Source organism: Lutjanus erythropterus, chromosome 9, assembly GCF_056507025.1.
Source record: "Lutjanus erythropterus isolate fLutEry1 chromosome 9, fLutEry1.hap2, whole genome shotgun sequence".
Taxonomy (NCBI): Eukaryota; Metazoa; Chordata; class Actinopteri; order Lutjaniformes; family Lutjanidae; genus Lutjanus; species Lutjanus erythropterus.
This window is the reverse complement of record NC_139325.1, coordinates 24,107,872-24,133,346: the sequence shown is the minus strand read 5'-3', so window position 1 is coordinate 24,133,346 and position 25,475 is coordinate 24,107,872. Positions and strand designations below refer to the sequence as shown.

The 25,475-nt window shown below is 38.8% G+C and overlaps 3 protein-coding genes across 11 annotated transcripts in view; 1 reads left to right on the top strand and 2 right to left on the bottom strand.

Moving 5' to 3' along the window:
- Nucleotides 1-895: 895 nt before the first annotated feature.
- LOC146321543 (mpv17-like protein) lies at nt 896-3,829 on the bottom strand. 2 transcript variants are annotated; one of them, XM_084725695.1, is made up of 6 exons: nt 3,690-3,829; nt 3,213-3,368; nt 2,632-2,963; nt 1,367-1,437; nt 1,214-1,243; nt 896-1,117 (listed from the first exon to the last, which is right to left on the bottom strand). In XM_084725695.1, exons 3-6 carry the CDS (start codon nt 2,951-2,953, stop codon nt 998-1,000), a joined length of 543 nt encoding a protein of 180 aa, XP_084581821.1. In that variant the 5' UTR covers nt 2,954-2,963; nt 3,213-3,368; nt 3,690-3,829; the 3' UTR covers nt 896-997. The 2 variants fall into 2 exon arrangements, with proteins under 2 accessions (XP_084581821.1, XP_084581822.1); XM_084725696.1 differs by having other exon boundaries at nt 3,213-3,417; nt 3,690-3,741.
- Nucleotides 3,830-7,070: 3,241 nt separating this feature from the next.
- Nucleotides 7,071-9,259, top strand: c16h19orf85 (chromosome 16 C19orf85 homolog). Its single transcript, XM_084725694.1, has 2 exons — nt 7,071-7,615; nt 7,933-9,259. Exons 1-2 carry the CDS (start codon nt 7,428-7,430, stop codon nt 9,125-9,127), a joined length of 1,383 nt encoding a protein of 460 aa, XP_084581820.1. The 5' UTR covers nt 7,071-7,427; the 3' UTR covers nt 9,128-9,259.
- A 5,588-nt stretch (nt 9,260-14,847) lies between these two features.
- The window catches only part of myh14 (myosin, heavy chain 14, non-muscle), a 38,147-nt gene continuing 27,519 nt past the window's right edge, over nt 14,848-25,475 (bottom strand). For 5 of the 8 annotated variants that reach the window (XM_084726755.1, XM_084726759.1, XM_084726757.1 and 2 more), the window contains 21 exons: nt 25,242-25,379; nt 24,908-25,031; nt 23,839-24,010; nt 23,512-23,724; nt 23,255-23,399; nt 22,972-23,178; nt 22,703-22,807; nt 22,336-22,488; nt 20,947-21,195; nt 20,746-20,859; nt 20,558-20,656; nt 20,256-20,468; nt 20,014-20,175; nt 19,796-19,924; nt 19,100-19,188; nt 18,884-19,007; nt 18,579-18,787; nt 17,351-17,459; nt 16,661-16,833; nt 16,441-16,464; nt 14,848-15,354 (listed from right to left, as the gene is read on the bottom strand). In XM_084726755.1, the coding sequence (XP_084582881.1) occupies nt 15,165-15,354; nt 16,441-16,464; nt 16,661-16,833; nt 17,351-17,459; nt 18,579-18,787; nt 18,884-19,007; nt 19,100-19,188; nt 19,796-19,924; nt 20,014-20,175; nt 20,256-20,468; nt 20,558-20,656; nt 20,746-20,859; nt 20,947-21,195; nt 22,336-22,488; nt 22,703-22,807; nt 22,972-23,178; nt 23,255-23,399; nt 23,512-23,724; nt 23,839-24,010; nt 24,908-25,031; nt 25,242-25,379 (3,141 nt within the window). In that variant the 3' untranslated portion in view covers nt 14,848-15,164. Of the gene's footprint in view, nt 15,355-15,530; nt 15,588-16,440; nt 16,465-16,660; nt 16,834-17,350; nt 17,460-18,578; nt 18,788-18,883; nt 19,008-19,099; nt 19,189-19,795; nt 19,925-20,013; nt 20,176-20,255; nt 20,469-20,557; nt 20,657-20,745; nt 20,860-20,946; nt 21,196-22,335; nt 22,489-22,702; nt 22,808-22,971; nt 23,179-23,254; nt 23,400-23,511; nt 23,725-23,838; nt 24,011-24,907; nt 25,032-25,241; nt 25,380-25,475 lie in introns of all 8 variants that reach the window. The other 3 variants (XM_084726761.1, XM_084726762.1, XM_084726756.1) reach the window with 3 other exon arrangements.

Sequence of the window (25,475 nt, the reverse complement as noted above, 5' to 3'; positions counted from 1 at the left end):
TGTGACTGCATTACTCAAAATCTAATGAATAATAATTAAATAACACCATTTTCTCTTCAATAACTTCATAATATTTCCCAAATAGTTTATACACAAATGTAAAACTTAAAAACAACCCCATGCTTCACCATATTCTTGAAGGGTTTGTGTTTTTATTTTGATTGATTAAAACTGATGAGGTCAAGGAAAGCCCTGCTACTTTGTGATTATTTGTTGTCCATTTCAGATAGAAGATTAAAATTAGTTTATTATTAGATTAAAATTTATCATTTTCTGTGATGATATTTTTGTATTTGTTCATTTGGACTATATTTGCACAGTCCTACACTGTATTCTACTTGGATGTTTTTTTGCTTGTAGAATTTGTATTTGCAATAAAGAATTATATTTAAAAACTGTATGGTTATAGATATATTATGTTTTCCATTAATGTTTGTTTATTTTGATATCTTGGGGGTGGGGCATTGTTATTTAATAAAAAGGGGAGGGTCTGATTTTTTTTTTTAATTAAACGAAATATAAGATGCAGTTCCTCACAACAATAATTTTCTTATTGTCCACATTTTTAAAATTGCAATAAATAACATTGTATGATGCATAAACAAGTAAAAGAGTAGTTAACAATACATGAAGAATGTTCCTGCCTCAATTTTGAGAAATGTGCCAAAAATATGTTCAGTTTCAGGATGTAAATGACAAACGGACCTATTTAGATGATTATACAATCTAAATCTTGATAAAATGTTTGAAACGGAAACAACTAATGGGAAAAAAAACAACATTTTTTCTACATTATTGGTGAAAAAATGTATTGCAACACTTAAACACTGAGTCAGTTAAATAAAGAACATCTCTGTTGTTCTCTGTGTTTTCAGAGAAAACAATTACACCAACATCAGCAGGATTAAACCTTAATTTATTTACACACAAAATATCATGTTTAAAATCACAGTCATTCTATACAAAAACTTGCATCAAGGAGCCGAGGATCTCAGGTTTATTCAAGTTTGTGGCCTCGCTGCTGTCTGAGGTGACACAGGTAGATCGTGAAAGTCAGTGCGATGCCTCCCAGAAACACTGTCCGAGCCACAGGAGGGACCAGGGCAAAGTTCACTGCCTGAGGAGGTGAAATAAATGAAAATAAGAAACAATCTATGAAAATGTGTGTGCAGCCTGGAAGTGACTGATGATGGAATGATTAAGAATATCTCACCTGCATTGTTGACCAGTACACCACTCCAGTCTAAAGAGAGGAACAGAACAAATATTTAAATACAGAGGATTGTTTACATGTCATTTTATAATAGAATAAATACTAACAAATAGTCTAATAAATGCAAATGTTTTACTGTACAAGTATGTATACCTTGTAAGATGTCCAGAATTTCTGTCTCCAGTCTTCAAGAGGGTCATCTTTGCTTTCTAATAAACTTAAACCTAAAAGGTAGATAAATGTTTCATTGATTTTTAGTTGGATCCATAATTAGAAACATACATTGTGTAGACAAGCAATGTTAAAGACAATTTATGTATAATATCAGCTAAACTTGCAAAAATGTGTGTGTGTGTGTGTGTGTGTGTGTGTGTGTGTGTGTGTGTGTGTGTGTGTGTGTGTGTGTGTGTGTGTGTGTGTGTGTTAGGCCAGTATAAATTCAACTCTTACCATAATGCAAGTTGGGCAGTTTCACAGCAATAAAGATTGATTTATTTTAATCCTAAAAAGTCACCCTACCCACAGACTAACTCTAAATAAAGAGCCATGTTTCCGTGGTAACAACTAGCGACAAAAAAGCAGAAAACATGGTTCATAATTTGTGGTTTTCAAAGAATATTGGGGAGCAAGTGATGAGAAAGGAACTGGATTTTAGAAATGGTAGTAACCTGTTGGAAACATACAGCAATCAGGACATCGTCAATCACAGATGTGTCACTGAGCCTTGACACGTTAAGACACCGCAGCATCTCAGCTCTGCTACAGGAGATTTTACTGAATGTTTTTGTCTTGACACACTCCTCGCTGAATATTCACTATAAAATGTCTGTGACTGAGCTGAGTGGTTTTGCATGGTCAGCCATGATTTTTAGTTTGAAACACCCACAGTTCATGGCAAATTAGGCCTAAGATAGTCAATAATTAAACAGCTTTGTGTGGATGAATTTAGACAACCATCTTCGATTTAAGTCAGAGTCTATCTTTGTAAAACCAGTTCCATATTATTCCCACCAGGAAACATTTCAATAAATTATTAGGAAACTACAGACTTATACAATAAAGTGGTTCAAGACTGTTTTATTTTGCTCCTGTAAGTACAGAAGTGGAGATTTGAAGGTGCTGAAAATGTGTATGTTTATTAAATTTAAGAAGGGACAAAGCACATTAGGTCATTACGTAAATGTGCCAGATTTATCCATACAGGATTGTTTTCATCAGCAGTTCCTGGCAGGTTGATAGCACACACAAAAAAAAACATTAAAAGCAAACAACATACAAAAGTACATAAGCAGAGACAAATAGTAGAAATAGAACAATGACACAGCCATGAAGGATATAAGAAACATTAAAGAAAACAGACAAACGCACATAAGCACAGAACAACAAGAATAAGCACAATAAATTTGTGACAGACTTACCAATATAAAAGGCACTGATGGTGAGAGGAGCTGCGACCAGCTGATCCACCACAACTTTCCCTGTCACCGCCTTCACTCCGCCTCCTGGCAGCATCCTCTCCAGCCATCTGAGCCAATGGTAGTTGAAGTTGGCATGGAAACAGAAGCCGACAGTCGCCACTCGAGCTGTCTGACACCAGTCGATGCCAGCGTGACCCTCAGACGCGTGTTTCCCACCCAGCACACTCTGTTGTATGATGTCAGCAGAGGCGAACAGTGTTGTGTATCCAAGGACGTTACTGATGTACGGATGAGCCTTGAATGCAGCCCAGGCCCGATTCATGGTGAAAAATCTGATCAGAGAGAGGAGTAAAGCTGAATTCAGTCAGAATTAAGCCACTGAGTATGACTGCTTCACCTTTTTTACGTGAGGAAGGCTTTAAAGTAAATGTTCAAATTAAATGTACGCTAAAGGAAATCATGTAGAATTAATGGCATGATCAATTGTAGTCAAAATCACACAAGATAAGACACATTTCTCAATAAATAACATGTCTTTTTGGCTTTTATCCAAGAAGTACCTTATCCCAAGAAGTACCTACCTTTCAGCGTGGCTCTCCTCACCCTTTCCTTAAATTTACAAAGCTAAAGAGACACACAAAGCTCTTTTCTGATTGGCTCTGTTGGACGAGGAGGAGCTGAGACGAATCTACAAGTGAGCGAGGTCTTCTTCTCACCAGGTCAAAGTTCTGCCAGTGCTGCAGAGAATGTGTGATAAGAGCTTTTATCAGCCTGCTGTGGAGGAATCTGAGAAAACACCACATGTTTTGATAAAGAAGTGACCCACAAAGCAATAATCTAGAGCAGACAGCAGAGACATTATGAAAAACACATCCTGTCAGTCTGTTAGACTGAATTCATGTACATGAAGGCTGGTATAATTGGCTGCAGCTCCATTAGCAGTGTAGATGAGTCTATTGCACACATTGTATTTACAACATTGTGATTATTATACCTCTTATAACTTCTCACTTGCCAGTTTTCCCTAATATCTGTGAAGAACAGTGAATGTCACTTACCACAGATTTGTCTGATTTGGTGAAGTGTTGAGTTTGAGACCACAGCAGGAAGTTAGCTGTGCAGCTCTCTGCCCAGAAGCACATGTGGTGTCACTATAAATAGATGCCACTCCTGCAGCAATGCCTTCTTGCTTTGAGTAAAGTAAATAAGATGCACAAAATGTTCATTTTATTGGAGCAAAGAAAGAAAACAAGTTGAGTTGCTGTGTTAAAGAGACAAAAAGGTGTTTGAGATAAAGTGTGAAAACTTTAGATGAAGAGTGGTACAAGATGTGTGTGACACAATATACTGCTGCTAACTCAGGAGTCAGAGATCAGCTGAATGTAACTCAGTTCTTTGAACGCTCCAGAGTCAAAGCAGACAGTTAATCAACCAACATGCTAGATTCTGTGGTGACCTGGAGGCAAAATACAGCCATGTTTTCTGTCTAGTTTTAGCCATTACAATGTAAATGCAACTATAAAATATATTATGGGATATGCCATAAAGAAGGTAATGCAAGAAAGTAATATAATATCCATATTATATTAGCATTGTGATATGAGACTAGATCTCGTCTTAGATTTTGGATAACATTATATCAAGATAAGGGTTGTCTTTTCCTGAGTTTAAGGGATGTAATTTTTTAACTTACCACAACACTCTAACTGTTCTGTTGTTTACTTTTACCCAATTAGTCATTATATCCACATTACTAATGATTATAGTGACAAATCTGAATTTGATATTTATTTATTGAAAAACAAATAAAAATGACAACTTATATTAAAATATCCTCGATCAAATAATAAATCTGATGTGTGCAGTATTTTTGTTTGTATAAAATTAGTTTCTCCTCATAACTGTAAGCATTGGCACAAAAATTGACATGAATCGTATTTGGCAATAAATGTTTGACTGCATGCGAAAACATCATCACTATTTGAGATTTTGGGGCATGTTGTTTTAGAGAAAATCTGTAAATTGAAATATATATTATGGCATAGCCTAAAATATTGATGTATTATGTATAAGCAGAGTTGGACAATTTGACTGACTACACAAGACATGCAATTTTCTCATCCGAATAAAATAAACAAATCTTAACAAAAATACAAAAAGAAAAAAGAAAGAAAGAATTTTGTGAAAAGCTGATCTTCCAAGAACAGAGGCTTGATATTGTACAGGAAATTTGTTTGATCGACAAGGTGATCCATCTTTTGGAAGTTCAGAGAAATATTTTTGACACAAATTAGGAAAAACAGTTCATCACCAAGATGCCAAATAAGTATGGAAGTAATATGGAAAAACTGGAAAAGAGAATGTACATGCATGTATGCCCAATGGCAGATTTTGTTGTATGTTGGCAATGTCAAATATTGCTGCTTCCAGAATTGAAAACCTGACAAAAATCATTGCATTAAAAATAAGAAAAGTCTGGAAAAGAATACATATCTCAGCTGAATAATGGATGCAAGGACAGAATGTAACAGTCAACTAAGGAGTCAGGATGAGGTTGTTTTAAATATCCTCAGGTCAAAAAAGCAAACGTGTGGAACATAAAATTAAAAGATGCACATAAAACTGATTTTATTTTTATTCCTCTGTATCTTGGTGAAAAGCACAGCCTGTTCTCACCCACCTGCTGCCATAGATATGTAAAATTCTGTATTTGGAAGGTGTTCTATTGACTTGCAAAGGTCAATTAAAGTCAGTAGCAACCATCTTAGCTCTTCCCTCTGAGAATGTGATAATGAGGGCCAGAGTTTAAGCTGATCAATTAAGGGCTTGTTAACTGCCTCAACTGGTGTGTTTGTGTCTCCCAGTATTTAACAAGCCGCCTTTAGTGTGACACACAATGGAGACGTGTGCCCACACCTCCACGAGCGTTTGACTTCTCAGACAATTGCCTCTTTCTTTTCATAGCCTCTCATCGTGTCTCACTTCCTCTCCCGCTATCAATTTGTCAAGTTGGCTTTCATTCATACTGATAGAAAAAAAAAAAAGGGAATTTGCTAATTTGCATTGAGCGCTCATGTCACTTGACTTAATTTGCTGCACACAGACACACAATACATGCACAGACATACATTAACAATTAAAAAACCACACCTCTCTGTCTGAAACAGCTCGCCTCTGTCAAGCTGAGTCCTCATTGCAGTTTGTAAGAAGAGACACACAGCAGCCTAAAGAGGAATAAGGTAAACTTATTATATTTTATTTCTCTATTGAACTGAACAGAATGGAACTAGACATACCAAACTGTTGCTGCATGTTTATAACTTATCAGTCCTCTGTTGTAACAATTACTGGTAGGAGTGAAGTATTCGGATCTTTGAAGCTACAACAAGGAGGCTTCAATTCGTTCATTCATTTTAATACTGGTGCCTACATAAGCAAACAGCGGCGTGAAGTTCAGCTATTTCTATATGATTATTCTTAATGGTTGCCTGTAGGTTGGATTTTCCATGAAATCAGGTGAAACGATTTATGGTATGTAGACCAGAGAATCTTATGTTTAAAAAGAAGCAGGAGGATTTTTTTGTTCATTTTACTTTTGATGTGGAAACACAACCACTTTTATCCACGGGGGCTTCCAAAATCAACACAATATGAAAGTTCCTTGTAGTACTTTAAAGTAAAAGAAGCAATAACAATATGGGCTCAAAAACACAGATGTTTTCAGATATTTACAGTTTACAAAAGAGATAAGGATGGAGCCAGATGAAGCAGATAATGTGACTGGAGTGACTGTGGATGCATACAGGCAGAGGGGACGTTGGGTCGTCTCTGCTTTTTTACCAAGCTTTAGGGGAACCAGCGGAGAATCAACTCTACATAAAAGCAATATATGAAGCAGATTTAAAGATTCAAAGAACAGAGGGAGAATTATATCAAATGAAATGTATCAAACAATCAACAATAGTGAACTAAAACTAAAACTTAACTAAAATTGAAAAGTAGGTATGAAAAAACTTTATAGTTAACTGAAATAAATGAATGAATGAATTAAATTAAATAGACTTTATAAGAAAAAGAAAACTGAAATGATATTGTGTAAACTAAACTAAAGTTAAAACTAACAAAATTAAAAATTTATATGTACATAAAAAGGTCTTTTTTTAGACAACTTAGTCAAATTTGTCAACACAACCAGCATGAGGAGTCATTGGTGTAAATGTCTTCTCAGAACTAATACTGAAACTAATAAAAACAATAAAAAATAAAAATAATACTCTGAAAAGAGCAAACCCACTCTGGAAACTAACTGAAACTAAACAAAATTGAAGATAAAAATTAAAAAAGAGTTAATTAAATTACATTATAATTAATTGAAACTATTGGCAGTGACGTGTCAAAAGTAACAACTGTTTTGCAGAAAATGGCTCCTATTAATGTTATATTATTAACAATGTGTATATTATTGGATTGGTATTGCCATACATGTACTTAATTAAGTAAATATATTGAGTCACACTGACAGTTTTCTTTAGAACTAATAATATTTTTAAACTGGTTTATCTTCAAGAGAGCTCACTTGTGCTGTTGATGATTGAAATACGTGAATGGCTTTGAAAGAAATAATTCATGAACATTTTTCTTACATGTTAAAAAACTAATCATGTTAAATAATTTCTACTCGGAAGTGCTTGGCGACATGACAGCTAGAGTTGGTCTTTTCTTAACTTTGATATCCTTTCATTTCTTTATCTCTCCTCGTCTCTCGTCTTCTTACATCCATCCTCTCACCTTCAGCCATGAGACCATCCATCTCTATGAGTCTGGAGCCTGGCTTGGATCGAGGCGTCCCGTGGGGTCGTGACCTCTACACCTTTGTAACTTCAGCAGCAGGTCACATGATGAGGACTCTGCAGAAACCCCGGAAGAACCGGCCGTCCAAACGTCAGGTCAACCACCGTCGCTTCCTGCACAACATGATTCAGAGGTGTGTTGGAGCATCGATGTCAGCCAATAATAAAATGAAAAAAAAAGTGGTGTAATATCGGACGTTTGCTGATATCCAATATATTTTCCAAATCATTTCGACCAATTGCTGATACTGATAATACTGAATACTGAATACTGATCACAGCTCATATATGGAATATGGAAATACATATTTGGAGCCAGCCTCAAGTGGACATTCAAGGAATTGCAGTTTTTGGCACTTCCATGCTGGCTTAATTTTTTTTTTTATTTTGGAAAACTAACATTACTGTTGTTCAATATTTCATCCTTCTCCTTGTGTGTTTCTCTCAACAGAAAGTTTGCAGACATAGAAGCAGCAAACCACCGGCTGGCATCTGCTCTTTATTTTAAGGAGGAAGAAAAAAACTTGTCCTCTCTGCCATCACAGAAGCTGGAGACACTTAACCAGTCAGGCAGCTCCTCCCAAGGTGGTTACCTACAAGATCCAGATAAATGCAGTGTCCACATAGGTGTAGATGGGAGTAGCGTCTCTGTTGACTCACATGAAACTGAAATCAGAGAAAAGCAGCCAGACTCGGGACATCTTTGGAAACAAAATCCCAAATCACAGCCTGCCACCTGCACCACGAGAAAAAACAGCCAGAGCAAAGGAGGGCAGAGAGAAGAGAGCAGAAATCTGGTTGAGTTCACATCTATGACATCCACTACTGACTATCACCACGAGGCAGAGCTCTGTCATACTGAGTGTTACGATGATGAAAGTCTGTTGAAGTCAGCCAATAACCTCTCAGACGACTCTCAAACAGCTCATCGGGGCAGCGCTTTCATCCACGACAGCTCCCCTGTCTTCTCTCCAGGGCTGTCTCCATTGTCTCTGGACTCTTATGACTTCTCGATCCAGATGTTCACAGATGTTTCAACCTGCACACAGGCCCAGAGGAACATCACTGACATCTCAGAGAGTCAGTGGACAGATATTATGGATCTTTTCAGCGTTGGAAGTGAGGACTTAGGAGGCTGCATGGATGTGGAGGCCTATTTTGAAAGCATCTGCATGTGCCAAGGTGATGCTGGGCAGGGAGTCGTCGCTGATGATGTTGCAGATCAGTCAGATAGTTTCTCAGAGGTGGAGCATCTACACTGTGGGACAGGTGAATATGCATACAGTTGTCATGGAGCTCAGGGATTGACCATAAACCACTTCCAGAGTGTGCTAGGACAAAATGAAGATGCTGCAGGGACACAGTTTAACCACTTCAAGCCCTCCCAAGGGATCATCCAAAATCAGCTCCCCACATCGCTCAGCTATGACTACAACGCCTCAGAGCTGCAGACGTACCAGCACTCTCATGAACAGAGTCCTTGCATGCTGCTAAATAACCACAATTTTGCACCATTCGAGGGTGTTGCTCAATCATTCTCTGTCCCGCTTTTTAATCCAGAGCACCGTCCCATACCAACACCTCCACACGATGATGACTGGCTGTTCACTGATATCTTAAAGGACAGGAAGTCACAGGACTGCTAGGAGCATATGTGCATCCATTGTCTTTAACCACTTATACTTGAAGGGTGGTGGGAGGCTGGAGCCGATCCCAGCTGACACTGGGCAACACAACCATTCACACCTATGGACAATGCATGTCTTTGAACGGTGAGACACAGGGAGACACAGGGAGAACATGCAAATTCTGCAGAGAAAGGCCACTCCTCTGCCCCTCCCTGGGGCAAGTTTGGAGTCAAACTCAGACCCTCCTTGCTGTGAGATGACAGTGCTAATCACTGCACTACAATCATCATCATACCATTTCAATATTTTGTTGTTTAAATCTTAAAATGTGAAAAAAAAAATTCCTCCTTTGATTTATTTCGTTATGCCTGGTACTAATACCTCAAGTTCAACTTTACTCTCAACATCTTGTCTTTATTCTTTAAATGTAATATTTAAAAATAACTTTCCTTTATATCTCGCTCTGTCTGTTCTGCCAGTGCACCATCTCCTCCTTGTTAAGGTTAGGTGAAACAGAGGTATGACTTTGGATTTTACCCTTAATTTGAATGTCTGAACATCTAGATTTGAATGATGATAATGAGTGCAGTAAAAGCTGTTCAGGATGTGCAACGCCAGCCAGAAAAATCAGGTTAAGTCTCAAGTAACTTGCTATTTGTAAATACTTTCAAATCTGGAAAAGGAACCAACTGAGACAACATTTTTTTATTTGTGCACCTTGATGTTTCTCTGTAATTTTGTTGTTAAAAAAAGAGTTGTCAAAGCTCAGTTAGAAGAGTGTGCGCTCCATGTACTGAGGCTGTAAATCCTCAGCACCGGCCGTGGGTTCAACTCCCACCTGTGGCCTGTCATCTCTGAACTCCCCTCTCTCCCCATTTCCTGTCGTCACTCCACCACCCTGAAAAAAAAACCTGTCATTCATCAGAGAGAATTTTTTTTCCGCCCACATCTTGTCTTTTCTTTACAGACCTATTACCTGTCATGCTTTCAGACTCCCACTGTAGCAATTAAGCTCTTAGTTAAAAGAAGGTTCACTGGAAAGATATGCTTATATAATTATACTAAAATATGTATTAAGTGACAGCACAAGGTCTGTTTCTCGTGTCTAGTTATGTTTCAGTTAAGTAATATTCATGCATATTCTTTTCACTAATATTTATTTCTTAGTTATATTTTTAATGACAGTTATACTCTGTACTGGGTATGCAGGACCCACTGCATACAGTTTGTCTTACTGTGTGTTTATGCTGCAATATTTACAATGCATTATTTACAATGTACTTGAGATTCAACCACAAATTAAAATGTTTTTTTTTCCTCTGTTCAAACACATTTGACAGCCTATAAAAAATAATCGGTTCCTCATATTGAGTACATACTCAACTTACATTTTATTTGCTCCCTTTCTGCACCAAGCCTTTTAAATGTTACTTGAGTTGAGTATGAGTCTCGGTCTGTGTATTTATTACAGTATTATTCCCTAAGTATGAAATGCTGATATTGATAAGTGGTGACAAATATTCATAATGTAAATAAACAATGATCAATGCTGGGTTATAATGCTTAGAACTCCTATTTTCTGCTGCGTGTATTTGTCAGTGCATTGATAGTGTCACTTAAAAGTGCATTTGTATTATTGACAAAATGTACTTAAAGTATCAAGTAAAAGTACCTGTAATGCTGCCGTACTCATAATACCTCCAGTGAGTGCATTACAATATTTATGAGACAGTGTATTGTTGTTGAAGGTAGTGTCAATTTTAACTTCATTTTATATTATTTTATAGTTGAATCTACAAAAATGCATCATATTTTATGAACTGAAGTTGTCAGATAAATGTAGTGTATTACAAATTACAATGTTTCCCTCTGAGATGTAGAGGGGTAGAAGTACAAAGCATGAAATCTAAATACTCAAATGAAGTACAACTACTTCAAATTTGTACTTAAGTATAATAGTTGGGTAAATGTGCTTAGTTTCTTTCCACCACTGATAAGTATATGTGTGCATGTCCAGCGTATGATGTCATAGAAACACACAGAAACACAAAGATCAAAACCAACGACATATATTAAAGTTAACCCCAGTCAGATGTTTTATAATTACAGCATCATTAACAAAAAAAAGGCTAAAACAATAAAACACATTTTTCCAAAATGTTTCAAGTTCCACAGTAGCCATAATAAACAAACACAGAGAGAAAAATAACACCTCAGAGAAGCACCGGCCTCGTCTCTTGCTACAGATGAACAGAACTCATCTGTTCTCGTTCCAGCGGTTCATTTCACGTGTCTTCAGATTTTGGTCTATCAAGGCGTGAAAAAAAGTCGCCACGTTTTAGACGTTGATACGACATTCTGAGACTACGACATTTAAGTGAACAGTTCAGAGTGACAGGTTGTATCGTGACGACACGTGATGTCAGCTCATTTGGCTTAATGCTAATGTCGGCCTCTTTGAGATAAATTAGCAGACGTAGTGTACCGACAGTGTCCGGCTGTGTTTATCTCCACTGGTCATGTGTAAAGTGCAGCGTTTACACAATATCTTAAAAAACAAAGCGTCAAACAAAATCCTTTGCATATTGCTAAAATAAAAGAATTGTACATACAGAAAATAAAAAATAAAACCCTTTAATAGGGCGTTAAATATATGTCGTCAGTAGTCAAACTCTTTCTTGACCCAACTGGTTTGATCTTTTGTCAACTGTGAGTCATGGTGAACCTGGCATGGCAAAAAAAACAAAAAGCTTAACATGACTGAAAATATCCATACACATGGGACGCTAGTTCTGTACACGCTTGTTCTTGTTTGTTCGTGCAGATGTCAGCTTTGCATTGCTGTTTCATTAAAATATAGACCTGTTACATTAAAAGAGAAGAAAGGAGAGGGAGCAGAAATGACAACCCTGTTTACCGAAAACTACTGAACTGGTCCTGTGTGTAACTAACCTTAAACACCAACATGATCGTTAATCCTTATAACCATATAGTATATATACTCATATATAACCAGAATAAAGAAGAAAACATTCAAATTCCAGAAACAACATTTGTGATTTCAGCGACACAATCTTAACCTTTTTTTAGTTCCAATTAAAAGTTAAAGCGCCAGTGACATTCTTTCTAATTTAAAGGAATAGTTCTACATTTTAGGAAATAGGGTTATTTGGTTTTTTTTGTTTTGTTTTTTGTTTTTTGTCAAGAGTTAAACAATTAAATCAATACAATATTCATGCCTGGAAAAATAAATATGAAGCTATAGCCACAGGACTAGAGCACAAAGACTGGGAACAGGGAGAAACAGCTAGTCTGACTAGACTTCCTTTTCCATTTTCACTTTCACTTTCGACGGTGCTGAGTCAAACCATGCCGCATTGATTTACACTTACGTCAATTATGTCTGTACAGGCAGGCAGAGAGAAAGATGTTTTTAAAAGTCTCTGTCTGTTCATCTCTCAGAACTGTTGTAGCTCCTAACTGAATCTCTGTGATGTGATGATTTATTTTCTCTCTTGTATCACTCTATGTACTTTTAGGTATCTGCTTCATTTTACTGTTACATGTTCGCTTTCCACCAGATTAAGTTAGTGTTCATGAAAATCCAACATTTCCTGATTTTGCATCTTCTTAGAAAAGCTTTTCAATAACAAAATAATGGGGAATTTATTGGAAACTAAAAGTATTTATCCAACATTTTACAGCCACTCAACAAGACAACCGCGTCCTAGTCCAGCATACAGCTCCCTGTAAAAGTATAATGTTTTTTTGTTTTTAAACATAGATATAAATGATAATTAGTGAGCTTTAGATGCTGGTAGGTGTGTTTTGTTACCTTTGTATAGAGCCGAGCTAACTGTTTCCTCCCATTTCCCGTCTTGAGTGCTAAGCTAAGCTAACACACTGATGGCTGTAGCTTAATATTTATCATACAAACATGAAAGTGGTATTGATCCTCTCATTTACCTCTCAGTGAGAAAGTTAGTAAGTGAATTTCCATGCTGTTAAACTATTCCTTTAAAACATTGCTACTTGTGTCAAAAACTAGACATTACATTAAGTTCCTGGACAGCCTTAAAGCTATGACAGGCAAACAGGTGCTGAAGAGTGAACAATAAATAAAACATGCTGAGAAAAATGGAGATGTTTCACAATAAGAAAATCATCTTTAAAACCAGGTTTGACAAAAACATCATCTCTCTCACAGTAGGGTCATCAAGCTGCTTGTGTCTGGTTGACACCACACACACACACTCATATGTAACTTTGAATTCATAGCCAGGGTAAAAAAAATCTACTTTTTGTTCTACTTGCCATTTGCTTCATAAAAATTCATTCCTCAGTGCCTCCATTGTCATTTTTTAAATCTAATACTACTAGTATCTGAAAATGCTTTGAGTCTCGTTATCAGTTATTCTACAATCTTCTACACAGGAAATGTGAGCTGAGAGTTTATTCTACTAACTCCAGTAGAGCCACTAGATGGTTGCAGAATACCTCAACCAGCCTCCACTCCCGTCATCTACTCTATTCTACTGCTACTCTACTTTAACTACAATTTTATGTCCCTTTTTCTCATCCATACGCCCACCATTTGGTTAAACACAAAAAAGTTTTGTTTGATCAGTAATTTACACACACTCAGTAAAAATCAAAATTACAATGTACAAGATGCTTGTCAAAATAAAATGTGATGTGTTTATCAGTCTAACATGAGAGAAAAAAAAAAAATTCATTCTGCTTTGGATAAAAAGATCAATTAACACAGTTCTCTCCACAGGTTGTTTCTCGTCGTGTTGCTGTGGGAGACGCTCAAACTCAGACCGCCAGAAAGGTCTTCTTCCATGCAAATTCACCTCTGAGACCTGATGCTGTGACGCCGTCTGACTCATCAGGGCCAGCAGGGGCAGAAATAATCAGACTAACATGCTTCCCCAAGACAGAAAATAACCAGCGATCAATAATAACTTAAGTTCACATTGGATATAAATTATACAAATTCAAAATTTCTGAAGCAATATGTTAAAACTTTAGTTAAAGAAACTATCTAATACCTAATACCTACTGCTTTGTCTAACAACGTACTGTTTCTAATCTACAGAAAAAGGATTTATCACTTAATACAAGTTCAATGCAGCTATAGGCTGCTTTTTATGGTCAGTTTGTTCTCTACAATTTTGACAAATTATATGAAAATGAGATCAATATATTATGAACTTAATGCTTCTCATTTTCAGTAAAGGTTCCAGTAAAGGTTTAATTAAATATTGGTTACTAATTGCCATTTTTCTTTTGTTAACTCATCCAAAGTGTCTTCACATTTTCTGTCCTCCACTGTGTTTCCTCTCTGTTTGCTATTCTCAATTTTTAAAAACTGACGTTCCAAAATGTCAGAAATCACATTTGCACTTAACACACACACTTGTAAAGAGGATGAATTCTCTGCTCCGTGTGTGTTTGATGTCTCTTGTTCACTACTTTACGTAACATTTATATAGATTGTCTTTCAGAAGTATTTTCACCCTCCAGCAGCCCTTTGAGAAATCAGATTGTATCTCTTCATCAAAGGGTTAAACATGGCTTAGTTTTAAAATACCTCCTAATGTAAAAGACATAATGTTTTCTGCCTCTAATCACTGTACAGCATCATGAAAGTAGTTGATAATAATTCACTTTGCCCTTGGAACTCTCAGAGATGTAGTTTAGTTTCTCAGAAGATGTAATGTAGAAATTTCCAGTCTTTGTTATTTTTTGTTATGTCACAGTTTGTTACAAAATAAAAATCAATTCCAGTTGACTCTTTGTAAAATCTCATTTTTACACTTTGTTTTTCAGTGAGGTTGTTTAATAGTTGTAGTGCCTGATGTTTGCATCCTAAATGACTTTGCTGACCTTAATAAACTAGTGTTATGTTCTGTGTGTGTGTCACTCCTACACCCCTGAGTAGTCGAGGCTGTGAGAGGCAGGTGTGTGTGTGTGTGTGTGTGTGTGTGTGTGTGTGTGTGTGTGTGTGTGTGTGTGTGTGTGTGTGTGTGTGTAACTGAGTCTATGTGTGTCACTCTGTGTTGTTCACGCTGTAGGGTGGCGGAGGATCCAGGCTGTGTTCAGAGGAGGGAGTCGGGGTCCCTGGCAATCCAGAGGAGGGTGTTGGCGAGGCAGGGGGCTCCTCCGAGTCAGAGTTCTCCAATGAGAGGTCGTCGACCAGCGCTCTACGTCCACGAATTGCCAGGGGCAACGGAGCACGCCTGGACAAGAAGAAAAAGAGAGAGTTAAAGTCAGGGCTTGAAACGAACTTTTTTCCTTGGTATCCTGAACTCTACTTTCAGCTGTCCCAGACTTAACAACCACTGTCCCAAAATGAAGTTCTTTTTTTCATTCTACATAATAAATATAGTTTCATAACTTTGTTTCAGTGACTCACATGACTTCATTGACTCACTCTGGTCCATCATGGAAGTTCTGCTAGTTGTTTCCTGCACTTATATTTAAAAAATAAAAAAAATTATCAGATGTTTGGCCACATTCTGTTTTCATTATTCTTTTAGCCAAAGGCTGAGTTTGTGTTTCTGTTTGATCAATAAATGCATCACTGCAAACTGCAGTGCAAATACAAACTTGTTTCTGACTGGTATGCAGTGATAGAAATTTACATACACACATTTAAAAATGTCTCATAGTAAACACTGTAGAGTTTGTGCCTCACATTTTTAAAAATTGAACATCTTGCTATTAAAATCATACACATTCCATGATGCATAAACATAAAAATGTCAGTTGTTTTGATGATTTTCTCTGCTGTCCCAGAATTTTGCCAAACATTGCATCTTGTCCCAGTTTTCTGTTCTTGGGACAATGGGACATCCTGAATTTTGAATGCTGGTTATGATATGTCCTGGTGTGAATCAGCTGGGTGCAGTTTGAAGTCAAAACCTCTGTGGAAAACTATCACATCAGCCCAAACTAAGGATGACTACCCCTCCTTTCCCCAACCCTCCCAAAAAGCTGATTTTGGAAAAGGATTTTTGAAGATACAAAGCACTTTGTAGATGTTTTAAACTAGTCCTGTTAGTTCTGTTAAACCATAAACCACCCATAATGCTCTGTATAAACTTCAATAAGAATATCTTTTGATGTGACTCGGTAAATAGCCTTGAATATAATAAAGGAACATAATATTTTTTAAAAAGAATTTCCAGAAAAAAATATAACAGAATATAATATTGTCCCATATTCAAAGTATGTAATGTATTAAAAGTATGAACTGTACATATACCCTTCCACACAGACACACACATACAAATAATAAAAATATGACACACACAGTGACCTACTTATCTGCTCTCCAATCAGGGACGCTGAGAGTTGGTGTGACGGAGACACATGGACAGTTTGTCAGTGTTAGATGGACATAAATGATGCAACAAAAGAGCAAAGCAAAACAAATCATATTATGTTAATGAGGGGTTACAAACAAACAAAACAACAATAAATGATGACCACTCCAACAGAAAATACACACACCCACACCCACTAACATGCGCATGTGTTTACCTGAGCTGGCTGCGGAGAGAGGTGATCTCCCGCGTCATGCTCTGACCGCTGTCTGTGAGCTCCTCCAGCTCCCTCTGCAGCTTCCTCTTCTGGGCGTTAGAGCGAGAGTTCTCCTCCTCCACCTCCTCCAGCTGCCTCTTCAGCTGCTTCAGGCGGATCATTGACTTATCCAGCTGCAGGAGGAGGAGGAGGGAGGAGGGAGAAGAGGAGAGAAGAAAAAGGACAGAGGGTATTGCAGAGGTCGGGGTAAGATGTATGAGGTTGGAGGAAAGAGGGGAAGACGAAGAGAAGGGAAGGGACGGATGTATGAAAAGAGAGATTAGTGTGGGAGCAGGAGGACTGATAGGGATCAGGAGTCAGATTAAACCTGGCAGATTATCACCGATGATGTTTTGGGAGGAGAGTCAGTGTCTCAACGGTGGTTGAGGGATTTATTTTTCGGAGTGGAATACACTCTACCTTTCCAATGAACACACAGATGCCGGGCTGGGATTAGGATTAGGTTGGATTGAGCCGGATAAATCACCCATTTTAGGATGATTTTTCAACACTTTTTTCGTGCCCTGGGGCACAATTAGAGCAGCGAGCTGAGCTGACCCCCATTAAGTGATTACTTAATGCTCTGACCCTGGCAATACTATTCTGTTCATTCTCTCGTGTTTCGACGGATAAAGTTGTTAATTTTCTTACCTGTTCTCTGTACTGGTCTGCATGTCTTCTCTCGTCCTCTGCCTGCATCATCACCTCCTTTAGTTTCTTCTCTGTCTTCCGCACCAATTTGTTGGCAATGGCCCGTTCCCTGAGAGACAGAAAAGTTTGTTGTAAGATACCTCTTGCATCAAGACATCTATCAAGCTAAAACCATAGACTGTATATGAAGCAGTGGACAGAGCTTCATAATCTGAAAAGTGAAGCCAATGTGAAGGTGTCTTAAACCTGCATTCTCTACAATGGCCAGCAGGAGGCGACTTCACTGGCTGTAAAAAGCAGCTCTATGATTGTATGGAGTTTTATGACAAAATGACTCTATGTCTCACTTGATGTATGACCTCAGTAGACTGTTTCCTAATGTGTTTATGGTTTCAATCACTAGTTTCAAGTCTCCTTCAATACATCATGATTGTTTTGTAAATTATGGTCCTATTTAGAGTAAAATAGATGATAAAGAAGGGTCATGGCTGGTTCACACTTAAAAGATTACCTTCTAATTGTGTTTTAGAGGTGCTCTGCTACTGTTTTAGAAGGTTCAGTGAGCCAAAGATCTGCATTGCACACTTAATTTGTAACACACATTCCAGATTTATGTCTCAGTGTTGACCAGCCTTAAACACTGCAAATCTAATTTGGAGGATTTATTCTGTGCAAGACATATGATTTGGGTTAAGTGGGTAACGTGAGTCTCATTTTCTTTTGTACTGTACATTTTAGGATGATTTAAGAGAGTTAATGTTCCATGAAATGTCTAGACGAAACCCTGAAATAATGTGGTGTATAGATGAACAAAAAACTGGAATGGCTGTTTGATTTTGATGTGTTCAAGCTACATTTGTCTCAAAACACTGGAAAAAAAGTAATTAGTAATTAGTAATTAATTAGTACTTATTCTCCAGATTATTATTATTATTATTATTAATATTATTATTATTATCCAGAGCTATGTACTAAATGTTTCTGTCAGTGCCTTTTGTTGTATCAGTGATGGTGAGAAGATCTGATTATGAAAGACGCATCAGATGTGTTTCTGTTTTTCGCCGCAATCTGGTCTTGGATTATATGAATTTGTGATGTCTTGTAAGCCTAATATGGGTTGGGCATATATGGCATTAGATGCTATGCTATGCTAGATAATAATAAAGACTTTCGTTCATTCAAATGTATTGGTGTATTATCTGTTCTAATGTTTGGTTATTTCTCTCACTGTCTCTCCTGCTCCAGCTGCTCCTCCATCGACTCTATCTTGGCCTCCAGAGCAGCAACGCTGAGCCTGTGTTTGCCCCTCACTGCTCCCTCCAGCTCTCCCAGTCGGGTCTTCAGCTCCTTGTTCTGCCTCTCCAGCTGCTCTCGGGCTGCCTCCGCCTTCTGGGCCAGAGTCCTCTCTCCCTGCAGCTGCACGGTCAGAGTCTCCACCTGCACCACGAACAGAGCAGTGATCTTGATGTGAGCTTACATGTCTGTGAGTGCAGAGGTGACAGGTGTATCGGTGTGTAGGTTCCTCTATTGTACCTGTAGAGCAGTCTTTCTTTGTCTCTCTGCCAGCAGTTCAGAGTTAGTCTGCTCCTCCTCCAGCTCCTCCTCCAGCTGACTGACTCGTGACTCTAACCTCCTCTTCTCTTCACACAGTGCCGTCCTGGACAAACATACAATGTTAGTAATAACAAAAGTCCACATACCAACAATACACTGATTAACAGAGTGCATCTATAGTTAAGTGTTACTAACTTTCCAGAACTGCTGTTGACCATCTCATCAGCCATCTCGTCTCTCTCCTGCTGAGCCTGTCTCCTCTGCCTCTCTGACACAGAAAGCTCCTGCATGGATAAATTAATGCACACAGGGGTTGAAATTCAGTTATTAGAATTTTAAAAGCATCATATCCTCTAGTTCAGATTATTTGAAGTGTAGCTGTAAGAGGTACTTATCTATAGTCAGTACTGTATTACCAACAGTAGATGGACACAGAACATGACTAATAGGTGGGCCTGGAAAAACCTGGATGGGCCTGTTTATTTTTAATGCTTAGATGTGTATAAAAATGATATGGGGGTAAAATCTGGTGGATCATAGTGAATTTAGTATGCCTACTGTTCATGTCAAAATGCCACAGGCATATCAATACAGATGAATGATTATCTACTAATTTTGCCAAAGGAGTTTGGTGGCTTAGTAGAGAGTAATATTTGTCTTACATAACAGTGGTTTCCTGTCAGAACAGGCTGTCTGAAATCAAGGTAAAGTGGTGAAAATATTCAAATATAACCTACACTTAAACTGATGTTGATTTTTTTAGGTGGATCTTTTTTTAGTTGAAAAAATTACCTTTTGTTGCTGGGGGCAAAGGATAAGTGCCCTATACATTCACAACTTGAATAATCTGAACTATCTCTTGTATATTTTGGCTGGGATTTTCAAACACACCTCAGTTAACTGCAGAACTTCTGCCTCCAGTGTCTGGATCTTCTTATCGCTGTCTTTCGACTGTGTGATGACCTCATCCCGAGACAACTTGGTCTCATCCAGCTCTCGCAGAACTTCTTTCATTTGACCCTGTGACAAATGTAGATTTCTTTTAAACACAGGGCACTGGTGAGTATAGAAAATTAATGTTTAAGTAAGAAAAAATTATTCTGTTTTACCTGCAGCCTCCGTAGCTGCTTCACAGCCTCCTCTTTCCCACGGGTGGAATTCTCCACCTGCGCCTCGGCTTCCTGCAGTTCTGCTTCCAGCTGCTTCTTGGACGACACAGCCTGTGAGCGTTGACTCCTCTCCTCCTCCAGCTGAATCTCCAACTCTCTAACCTGGCAAAAGAGTAAAAAAATTGTGAGTAGTCTGAAAAGAAAGATTAGCAACAACACTTTGCTCTCCATCCTCTCTGTACCTGTTTGCTGAGCGCCCTCCTCTTCTCCTCTCCTTTCTCCTCGCTGGTGCTGATCTCTCTCTCAAATTGAGCCTTGAGTGCCTGAAGGGTGACCTCCAGCCTCAGCCTCGAGTTCTCCGCCTCTGACAGTTCCTCCTCCAGCTCCTGTGTCTGTACTCGCAGGTTCTGGGCTTCTGCTTCTAAGGTCCTGCGGGTCCGCTCCAGCTCATGTACCTAACACAAGAGCAGATGCGAGACACTGACTCACAGAGGATCGAGACATAGAAATGGCAAAGTGGCCCTGAGAGGAGGAGGATTCTTACGTTCTTGCCGACATCATCCTGCTGGTTTACAAGCTGTTCCATCTCCAGACGGAGCTGCTTGTTGGCCCTCTCCAGCTCTTCCCTCTGGTCCTGGGCCTCCTACACACAGAAACACAGATGAAGATTAATCACCACAGTCACAGACACATCACAAACATTCTCGTATTGTCTGTTCTCGGTTAGTTTACCTGCAGGGCTCGGGAAAGTGCCAGATATCTTGTCTCCTTCTCTCGGCTGTCTGCTTCTGCTCTGTCCCTTTCCTCTGCCAGCCGAGCGCTCACTGCCTTCTCCTCTGCCAGACACTGAGGGGGCGAAGGAGACAAAAGTTAGACAACAAAGGACGACATTTCAGGAATGTTTACTCAGATTTGAACCGATGAGGTTCGGACCTGGTCAAACTTCTTCTGCCTCTTCTCCAGGGCCGTGCAGTTCTGTCTCTCTCTCTGCAGGGCCAGCGTCATGTCCTCTATCTCCTCCCGCAGTCGCTCCCTCTGCCTCTCCACTCTCTCCTTCTCTTCCTCCTTCTGTCGCTCCCTCTGGACGGCACCGTCAAGCTCTCTCTGGAGTTTCCTGCGCGTCTCCTCTCCAGCTTCCACGGCTGTGTTCACTTCCTCTGACTGCTTACGGAGCTCCGCCAGCTGCACAGGTGGAGCAGAGGGGGGTTTATAAATTGAAATGAATGGACATTTGGACATATGAGAATCTGTATGATATAGAGTTATCAGTGATGGCTGCTGCTGATGCTGACAAAGCATTGTCTTGGGGCATTTTTTGTCTTGTCTAAATATAATCTCCTGGCTAAGATCATAGATTTAATAAAATTCCTATATCAATATCCTAAGGTAAGATTTCTAGTAATAATTTATATGTATATATTTCCTCACTACATTTTTGAAGATCCAAAAATTACAGGTGTCAGTAAAAGTTAACAACAATATAAACTTAATTTATTTGCTGATGAGCTTTTGATGTACTTGACAAATTTTGAAAAATCTATACCTCCTCCATGTTAAAAATAATTTCTGAATTTTTGCTGGTCTCAGATCATAACATGATTATGGGAAAAACATAAATAATGCCAGTAGGCACAAATCACAGAACTTACAACAACTACTTAAATTGGGTTTTAGTTAAGTTGGACTTATCTTAGTTGTACAAAAGAAGCAATTTAAACACATCATTTTGGGTTCTGGGAAATTGTGATTGATTTTCACAATTTTGTGACATGTTATGGACTAAATGATTAATCAATTAATTACGAAAATAATTAGCAGATTAATCGATAATGAAAAATAATCATTGGTTGCAACCTTAATGGCTTCAAAAATATTTATTGTTATTTTTGGCAGTATCAATTATCATACCAACATATTTGTTAAGAAAGCATATTCTATTATTACAGACTTCATATGTGGAAGAAAAATTGTTAAAAGGAAGGCTTTAACTTTTGTAAAGTTGGAAGGGGAGATTTCACTTCCAAGATTCACCTAGTTACTCAAGCATTTTACCTACACCAGAGAGTCAAAAACAAAATACAAAAGCAATGGATTCATGTTGAAAATGTCCTCAAAACATTTTTTATACATATTTTCAAAGGGAAGTATGAGAAACTGAATGTGATATGTATGCATCTACTGTGTTTTTTTAAATTTGTATTTTATGTGATGGGTAATTTTGGTCTTTTCCTGCTGAGGATGATCTCTTGATTGGCATTTACTTCAGAGAGATGAAGCAGCAGTTACAGAGGTAAACAAAACCTGCATGGGTCTCTGATTTACCTGCTGGGTATGAGTCTGAATCTGCCGGGTCAGCTCTTTGGCTCTCTCCTCCTCCTCCTCAAGTCTTTCCATCAGTCCATTCTTCTCCTCCTCCAGCGCTCGCACCCTCGAGCCCAGAGCCATCTTCTGACGAGTTTCATCCTGCAGCATTTCCTGAGAGAGAGGAAGTGATGAGAGTGTCAACCGAGGCCTCGTTACAGTCTATGCATGTGTGGGTGTTTTTGAGTCAGAAGCTCAATACAAGGTGTTTTAAAAACAACTGCCATTCTTTGCATTATAAGAGAAAGTGCTTCAAATGTCTGTAGCACACAAAAGCAAGTACAACATCACATCTGACCCCACACTGGTGGGTGTTTCACTTTTGCACCTTTGCATCGTTTAGCTGACTCTCCAGGCTGTTGACCTCTTTCGAGAGCCGAAGGGATTTGGTGTCAGAAGAGGACAAATTGTTGGACATAGTCTCAATCTCACTCTGAAAAAAAAAACAGAGAGAAGAGAAAGGTAAATTTATCACACCAAATGCAAGAGGAGATATTTCCTGCAGAGCCAAAATCTGATCTTGTGAAGAAGAAAACATATAATGCAGCATCTATTTCAACAGCCAACAAACGAACAACTAAATGTATGAATTCACACCTGCAGCTTGTGCACTCGCTCCTCCCTCTCTTCCCTCTCTCTGTCAGCCTGAGCCAGTCGGGCGCTGAGCTCCTGCAGCTGGCTCTCGGCCCTCTTGCGGCCTCTCTCACTCTCTGTGCGGCTCGCTTGGAGGCTCTTGAGCTCAGAGGTCAAATTTTGCCTCTCTTCCTCCAGCACGACCTTGGCCTTCTCGAGGGACTGACGTGCCTGGAAGAGAACATGGAGGATGAGCGACAGTGTTATGTGGTTAATATGTGTTTTTGAATGTGTGTGTTCTCCTTACTCTCTTGCTATTGTCCAGCTGTTCCTGGAGGCTGTCTATGGCTCCACTGTGTTTGACTCTGAGTTCTGACAGCTGGGCTTCGTGGCGGCGAGTTTCCTCTTCAACACACCTCTGGAGCTCATTTAACTCTGCCTCCCTACGAGACCTGTGTAGACAGAAGATGAATGTCAGAGGTGTTAGAATTTTTCAATCTGACAACAGAAACACCAAGTAAACTTTTTGATTTCAAAGCCTGATAATTTGTTTGCATCATCTACCTGAGCTCCTGCTGGGCAGCTGTGGTGTCCAAAGTGTCCTCTAGCTCAGTTCGCAAAGCCTCCAGCTCCTCTCCCAGGTCTCTCCTCTGTTTCTCCGCCCTTTCCCTCATCCCTCGTTCATTCTCCACTTCCTCCTTCAGCTCAGACACCTGGGACATGGCCTCCCTCAGCGACCTCTGAGCTTCTGAACGACGCGCTCCTTCTTCCTCCAACCTGAAGGGAACAGAGAATGATTGATGAATTAAGGGAGCAGATGCAGAGTGAAAAAAACTACAACATGTCTTTTTTTGTTACACTGTGTTTGTTATATGTTGTCGTGTGTCTCACCGGCCCTGCAGGGTGGTTATTTCTTTCTCCTTCTGAGCCAGACTGCCCCTCAGCTCGCCGGCCAGCATGCCCAAGTCTGACAGCTGCTCCTGGGCCTCCACCGACTCGTTCTCCATCCTCCTCTTCCACTTCTCCTGCTCTAGGCGGCCCTGCTCCTCACGCTTCAGGCGCTCTGTACACAATCATAGAAGAAACAGATTACAGATTGCAGCTTTTATAACTGAAAAAATTGAGACGAAGCTGAATAACAGGGAAAGCACCAGTCAGCAGTCAACTACTGATGGATTATTATTTTCACAGAAACCAGCTAGTAGAGCAGAAATTAGTGTTCTGAGATCCAATTTAGGTCTTTTCAAAAGGAAACTGTTCCAGTTTCTCAGAATAAATATTTGATATTTTCCTCAATTTCCTATAGTAAACTCAACATCTTTCTATTTTTCACAGCTGTGAATATGTTCATTTGGGCTTATGGGAATAATGGTGAACATTTTCAGCATTTTCTGAGATTTAGACACTGACTAATCAACTCATTATTAAAGAACTTATTTATAATGAAAATAATTATTGATTGTATCCATACAAATCTCCTATGATACAATACTACTATATCTCCAAAGGTTTTCTGTGTTAATTACTTGATATACAGAAAAAATTTAACGCAATTTGATGTGAATGACTAGCTGGGATTTTGCTTTGTATCCTTAAGTATGGTGCTAAAATATGAGATTCCTCTAGCTGTGGCAGGATGGTCGAAGGAAGGCGATAATTACAATATTTTGCTTAATGCTGACATTTTTCACAATTACTTATTTTCCTGGAGCAGGACCTTTCTGTGTCCATGTGGTTCTCTCTGCCCCTGCAACCCATCAAGGATAAATGGTTATGAACGATGGATAGGTGTTCTCTGTTTGCCTATGTTTTTTGTCCCTATCAAATAAACTATAAATTAATATAACATATACCTAAAATTACTAAAAGTTTTCTTCTACAGTCTAAACACAAATCCAAATCCAAATCATGAGGATTGATCATGACACAGAAACTGCAGTTGCACTTGTAGGACAGTTACCCTCAAGGTCAGCGATGACAGCTTCCTGTTTGTTCTTGAGTTTGTTCAGACTTTTGGTTTTCTCCTCCTCCTCAGTGAGTTGATCAGTCACCTCACTCAGACGCTCCTCAAACTGCTTCTTCTCCTGCTCAAAGATAAATAACAATATTACAGTGGATCATACATAAAATGCGTATACAATGATGCACCAACCAGGTTTTTTGACATGACAGTGTCAGCACAGGAACGCACACATACATGAATACAAACGTTACATGGGTTGTTGTTATGATACTGACAGAATATTTTATCTAACATCACACACAAGATGATCAAGTCTGAATGTGACACCCACCTTACTGAGTCGGTCTCTCTGCTCCACTGCGTTCATCAAATCGGTTTCTAGACTCTTCACTTTGGTCTCCAAGGTGACCTTCTCCAGCAGGAGGCGCTGTCGGGCACTTTCCTCCTCCTCTAACTGCTCCTCCAGGTCCTGACAAGGAGAGAAGATTTAATACAAGAACAGTTTAGAGACTGTTTAAAAAAGTCTTGATGAAAGTTTTTTAACTTTTATTTTGTGTATGTGGTA

What these genes read in the sequence shown, in the direction of transcription:
- c16h19orf85 (XM_084725694.1), top strand. Translation starts at nt 7,428, where the DNA reads ATGAGACCATCCATCTCTATGAGTCTGGAGCCTGGCTTGGATCGAGGC. An exon ending in CTGCACAACATGATTCAGAG is followed by an intron (nt 7,616 to 7,932) that starts GTGTGTTGGAGC and finishes TTCTCTCAACAG; the next exon opens with AAAGTTTGCAGACATAGAAG.
- LOC146321543 (XM_084725695.1), bottom strand. Translation starts at nt 2,953, where the DNA reads ATGAATCGGGCCTGGGCTGCATTCAAGGCTCATCCGTACATCAGTAAC. An exon ending in AATTCTGGACATCTTACAAG is followed by an intron (nt 1,244 to 1,366) that starts GTATACATACTT and finishes TCCTCTCTTTAG; the next exon opens with ACTGGAGTGGTGTACTGGTC. An exon ending in TGTACTGGTCAACAATGCAG is followed by an intron (nt 1,118 to 1,213) that starts GTGAGATATTCT and finishes TCACCTCCTCAG; the next exon opens with GCAGTGAACTTTGCCCTGGT.